Source organism: Leptonychotes weddellii, chromosome 6, assembly GCF_054177405.1.
Source record: "Leptonychotes weddellii isolate Sample4059 chromosome 6, ASM5417740v2, whole genome shotgun sequence".
NCBI classification, from domain to species: Eukaryota; Metazoa; Chordata; class Mammalia; order Carnivora; family Phocidae; genus Leptonychotes; species Leptonychotes weddellii.
In genome coordinates, this window is record NC_138374.1 from 106,514,526 (window position 1) to 106,520,510 (window position 5,985).

At 42.1% G+C, this 5,985-nt stretch overlaps 1 protein-coding gene across 2 annotated transcripts in view; it reads right to left on the minus strand.

Annotated features, from left to right (window-relative positions):
- Positions 1 to 5,460, minus strand: part of UTP25 (UTP25 small subunit processome component) — a 22,915-nt gene extending 17,455 nt beyond the window's left edge. Inside the window, exons 1-5 of one of the 2 annotated variants that reach the window (XM_031028523.2) lie at positions 5,246 to 5,398; positions 4,884 to 4,945; positions 4,233 to 4,272; positions 2,839 to 3,082; positions 699 to 869 (exon numbers count right to left, since the gene is read on the minus strand). In XM_031028523.2, the coding sequence (XP_030884383.2) occupies positions 699 to 869; positions 2,839 to 3,082; positions 4,233 to 4,272; positions 4,884 to 4,903 (475 nt within the window). In that variant the 5' untranslated portion in view covers positions 4,904 to 4,945; positions 5,246 to 5,398. Of the gene's footprint in view, positions 1 to 698; positions 870 to 2,838; positions 3,083 to 4,232; positions 4,273 to 4,883; positions 4,946 to 5,245 lie in introns of both variants that reach the window. The other variant, XM_006733626.3, reaches the window with a different exon arrangement.
- Positions 5,461 to 5,985: the final 525 nt, after the last annotated feature.

Genomic DNA, 5,985 nt, shown 5'->3' on the forward strand with positions numbered 1-5,985 from the left:
AAAAAAAAAAAAAAAATGGTAGAGCTGGGTTGAAGAAGGGCAATGAGGCCAAAAACAGCAATCAGAATACAGAATGAGACCAACCTGACTTGGCCTCCAGGTACAGGCTGAGAAAGTGGACCTGAGGGAGCAGAGACCTGCCTACACCTACCATACAGAAGCAGGCCTTGTCCAAGTCACTGCCACTGGGACAGAGGCATGACCAAGAAGCTGAGAGAGACTGGAGAGACAGAATGGAGCTTTTTGGCTTCGAAGGTGCTCCGTGGTAATGAGGACCAATGAAATTAGCCAGTCCTGAGTCTTACAAATCTGGAAATTCCTACTCTAATAACAAAGAGCAAGTGAAGGGTAGAAAGAAAAATACAAAATATTTTCCTCCTTTCTCTTCCTTCCCTGCTTGGGGAGAAAATCAGAAGTCTTCTCCTGACCCCAACTGTGGAAATATGAAGTCTGCGGAACTGGCCTTCCCTACTATCACTCTTAGGCCATCTGTCTTACTAAATAGCCTCCTGACTCCCAGCACAGCCTAACCACTGAAAGCCACAAAATAGTTCTGAGAAGTATTTCTGCCCAGTTCTAGATATAGGTTCTAAACTGTTTCTATTGCTGCTCATTCCAGTAATAGGAGATTTAACACGTATTAGTGCACAAGCCCCCATACTAAGCACCTGGTGAATGCGAACACACACTGCTCTGACCTTGTGATACTTTCAGAGAACATGTGCTTCCACTTTCCTCTTCAAGAAAATTGGTTTCCAGGCTGAAGAGTGACTCGTGTTTTGCATCTGTAAACTCCTCAAGGGATTCTTGTGATGTGCCAAGCAGCCCATCCCCACCTTTTCCTTCAGGGTCAGCAGGTAAAACCGTACCTGTGATTTTGAGAAACATTTTGTAAAATTCTTTATGCATAAATGTAATTATACTTCTGTGGACAAATAAAATTTAATTCCTTAGCCTAAATCAACACTGATGTTTATTGCTATTATTTACTTTTAACCAAATTCAGGTGGAAGACTTAAGTTTCAAAATTAAGCCTGATGGTTGACCCAGTTCCACTTCTAGAAACTTATTTTAAGATGATAACTAGACAAAGTACACTAAGATGTACATGTAAGGATGTTCAAAGCAGCACTAATGATTAGGACAAGGAATAACTGGAAAAATTGATTTCATCCTTTTCTATCAATGGAGTACTAATTAAATTACCACATATCATTTACAATGAAATACCATGTAATTAAGAAGCTAATATGAGGGGCACCTGGGTGGCTCAGTCATTAAATGTCTGCCTTTGGCTCAGGTCATGATCCCAGGGTCCTTGGATCAAGCCCCACATCGGGCTCCCTGCTCCGCGGGAAGCCTGCTTCTCCCTCTCCCACTCCCCCCGCTTGTGTTCCCTCTCTCGCTGTGTCTCTCTGTCAAATAAACAAATAAAATCTTTAAAAAAAGAAAAAAAAGAAACTAATATGAATCCATGATTACTTACATGGAAAAGATCTGTGGTATACTATTAAAGAAAAAAGTTAGAGAAGTGTATGAGCCCATTATGCGCACACACACACACACACACACACTTTTACTCACACATGTATCCACAAAAAGTAATGGAAGGTTATATAAAATGTTAAAGGTGTTCATCCCAAGGTGGTGGAGATACAGGTTAACTACACTACCCTCTTAAATTTTTATGGTAAGTATATATTACTTTTATAATTAAAAAAAAGCACAAACTTTTCACTTCTAAAAATCCAAAACAGGAAATAAAAAACAAACAAAACAAAACAAACCTTAAGTCTGAGGCAATGAACTTTTATCCCTGTAAAACTGATGAATTAAAATACTGAGAATGATGTATGACACCTTAAAGTATAGAGAAAAAATACAGCTGCAAGGAAAACAGGCATTACAATAGTATGATATAAAAAGTTACTCAGACATATTGACAATGAGATACGACTCCAGCAATACAAAGTCATGAATTACTAATACATGAACAACATGGATCAGTCACAAAAAAAGTGAGGAGCCAAAGAAGCCAGACACAAAAGGGTACATACTGTATGCTTCCATTTATATGAATTTCTAGAACAGACAAAACTAATCTTTAGTGAAAGAAAGCAGGTCAGTGGTTGCCTCATGCCAGAGAAGGGAAACTACAGAAGGACAAGAAGACACCTTCTGGCAGTATTGGAAATGTTCTCAATCTTGATTTCAGTGATAATAACATAGATGTATGTGTCAAACTCATTTAATTGTATACTTAAAACAGGTACACTTTATTGCATGTAAATCATACCTCCATAAAGTTAGTTTTAAAGTTAAAAATTAAGTCACCTAGAAGTCCAAGTGAGATATAGTTCCTTTAAACTTTCAATCTCAGCTGTTCTCTGAAGCCCCCCTCATTTACTCTGACAATGTGCAACCAGCTGGAATCTCTTCAACGCCTTATAACTAGCTATTCCATACAAATCTGCTGTTGAAAATTTTTGTGTATTTTGTCTGTCTTCCATTAAATTTGGTTTCTCTAAGGAAAGGCCAGTGATCTCTTTAATTGAGACTGTCAAAAACAGCATTATGTTCTCTTTCCTCTGAATCAAGGGATCTTTACCGAGGATTGATGAAGTCCTGGAAATCATAAGCAAAAATATTATTTCTGCATTTTTCTGGCCATAGGGTCCTGTGTTTTCACAGATTCTCAAAGATATCACTGAATCAACAAGGTTAAGAGTCTCTGCTTTGGATCCATGTGCTTTCATCCAACTCACACAGTACAAGGCACTGTGCTCATGGGGCATCCTGTCCTGACAAAGATGATGAGCCCACACCAAAGACACTTACTCTCCTGCACTTTGGTAGACTCTCCTGTTGTCTCTTTCTCCACACTGACATCACTATCACCATCTTCACTGTTCATTTCCGCCTCATCTACAGCACTGTCTTCTTCCTCTTCTTCATCTTCCTCCTCCTCCTCATCTTCTTCTGGAGCATTCCTTAATGTGGCAAGTAGTTTGTGGTACCCAGAAACTTGTTCTGGTTCACTCTCTGCTTCACTTTCAGAACTTGAAGTATCTGAACTCTCTGACTAAAAGGAAAATGGGAAATTTTATTTTATTTCTTTTTAAAGATTTTATTTACTTATTTGAGAGAGAAAGAGAGAGCATGTGTGGTGGGAGGGGGAGAGGGAGAAGCAGGCTCCCCACTGGGCAGGGAGCCCTACATGGGGCTTGATTCCAGGACCCCGGGATCATGACCTGAGCCAAAGACAGACACTTAACCGACTGAGACACCCAGGCACCCTGGAAAATGGGAAATTTTAAAACAAACATATTCTTGTTTCTACCTTATGATTATCATTAGGCCAAAAATATAACTGGTTCAGACTTTCATAAATAAAAATTAGCTTTTCTGTAAATATGCAATCTTATCTATTCAATAATGCACAGCAACAAAGTTATTTTAAAAAGCTAGTCTAGTGGGATGCTTGAGTGGCTCAGTCAGTTAAGTGTCTGACTCTTGATTTTGGCTCAGGTCATGATCTCAGGGTCATGGGATCCAGCCCCAGGTTGGGCTCTGTGCTCGATGTGGAGCCTGCTTAAAATTCGCTCTCCCCCTCCCTACCCCATGCATGCGTGTGCTTTCTCTCGCTCTCAAAAAAACAAAACAAAACAAAACAAAACCCAAAACCCAAAAAAGCTAGTCTAGCTATGATTTTAGAATCTTTTCATCTTCTTTGAACTGCTCATGTTCTATATGGGAAAAAAGTGGACTAAAAACAGAGCTTGAGGTTATAAGGAGATCTAATCTATGTGTCAGATATTTGGCATGCTGAAAGGAGCAATAGGAAAATTGCAATACAACAAAAGAATGTAGGGGTTTTTTTAGTTTGTTGTAATGAGTTAGGACCTTTGTTCAGTTTGCACTGTTTGTGGCTCCTTTTATGTTAAGTAAACAAGATACTCCTTTAGGATTCACCAAGAGCCCTCTGGTAAGCCTCCTTGACAGGTTCTAATAGGCTAATCTCTCAGGAGAGTTTCAAACTCTGGCTACTATATTAGTTATCCCAATGGCATTATAACAGACATCTGCATTCAACACTAAGCAATATTACTAAAATAATAGCTTACATCTAAAATCAAAAGGAGTGGAAATGTAGCCAGGCTTTACTATCATTATATATAATCTTAAACAACCAAGAACCAACTATTATAAAAAAAAAAGGCATAAAGCATTACCAGTTGATAAATCTGTGGTTTCCCCTCCTTTCCAGAAACCCTGAGAAGAAACAGGTAATGTTAAACTCTAACTACTAGCATGTAGCAATTAGTAAAAAGTCTAATGATAACTTTAAAGGAAAAAAGCAGAGTATACTATTATAAATACATTATAAGTATAGTCATGTAAGGGCGCCTGGGTGGCTCAGTTGGTTAGGCGACTGCCTTCGGCTCAGGTCATGGTCCCGGCGTCCTGGGATCGAGTCCCACATCGGGCTCCCGGCTCGGCGGGGAGCCTGCTTCTCCCTCTGACCCTCTCCCCTCTCATGCTGTTTCTCTCTCTCTCTCTCTCAAATAAATAAATAAGTAAAATCTTTAAAAAAAAAAAATAAGTATAGTCATGTAAAAGCCACATATGCACTTGGACAGGGACTTTAAGAATCTAACAAACTGATAATAACTGACAAATGAAAAGTTTAACAAAGTCACATGACAGAGTTAACTGGCTCTCATCGGAAAGAGGTATCACTTTAGCAAATAAAAGACCTTTTCTAGCACATTTCTTAATTATAATGCCCCTAATTGCTGATGAAGCGGCCCAAAGTGGAGTGGCGGGTGAGCACTAAGACCCTAACTGAGAGTCTGGACACTTCGAGAGGAGCCCACAATTACCGATACACCGGTTTCCTCATTGTAACTGGATAGAACAGCGATGTCTGAGGGCCGAGACAATTCTTTAAAAACACACAAAAAAACAAAAACAATCTTAGAAAACCTCTGACGGTGCAAAAACCAGCACCCCACCCCCACAGGGGGCGTGCGGTCTAGCTTAAAGCTAAGGGCTCAACAAAAGCAGGAGAACCCACGAAGAACCCCATCTCGGGCGGGATGCCACCGGCACCCCCCGAAGCCGAACGCGCTGGGAAGGCGCGGGAAGAGTGGGGAGCAGCCCTGCCCCGATCCCCAGGGAGACCGGCGGGCCCAAGTTGGGAAAAGCCACGGGCACCGCTGGCCCCGGCACTGCCCCTCCATACTTGTCATAGAAGGGATGCTCCTCGCCGAAATCCCGAAGATGCTTCTTCTGCTTCTTAGTCAGGGTGGTGAGCAGCTGGCTCTGGCTCCGGCTCCCGCGTTTGCCCATAGGAAAAACGTCAAGGTCGCCCACCTGCAAGAGACGCGTTTCCCACCAGGAAGTTGTCTCGTCAACTCACCCACGCGGGCTCGCCGATGGTGCTTTACGGCGGAAGCGGGTTGCCATAAAGCAGAGCCGTTTTACGTCGTAGCTGTACCACAGGCTTTAGAACTTCCTGGTCTCGATTCTGCCCTCTAGTGAAGCTCTTTTTTTTTTAAAGATTTTTAAAATTTATTTATTTGACAGAGAGAGACAGACACAGAGAAAATACAAGCAGGGGGAACAGCAGAGGGAGAAGCAGACTCCCCGCTGAGCAGGGAGCCCGATCCCAGAAGCCTGGGATCACAACCTGAGCCGAAGGCAGACGCTTAACTGAGCCACCCAGGCGCCCCTGTAGTGAAGCTCTTTGGAAGCTCATGCACGCGTGCCTTTTGGTTCTCTGAGGTCGAGAACGTGGGCGGGCAGGCTTGGGGCTGCCTGGGTGCTTAGACGGGTGGGCTTACTTTGTGCTTCGGTTTGGGTCTATGGGAATCCTCCCGCTTAAACGGGTGGTAGTGAAGTTGAACGCCCTGACTTTATGTTGTGCTATAATAAAAATACCAACCAATATTTAAGGGTATCAGCACATCTCACTTCATTGTC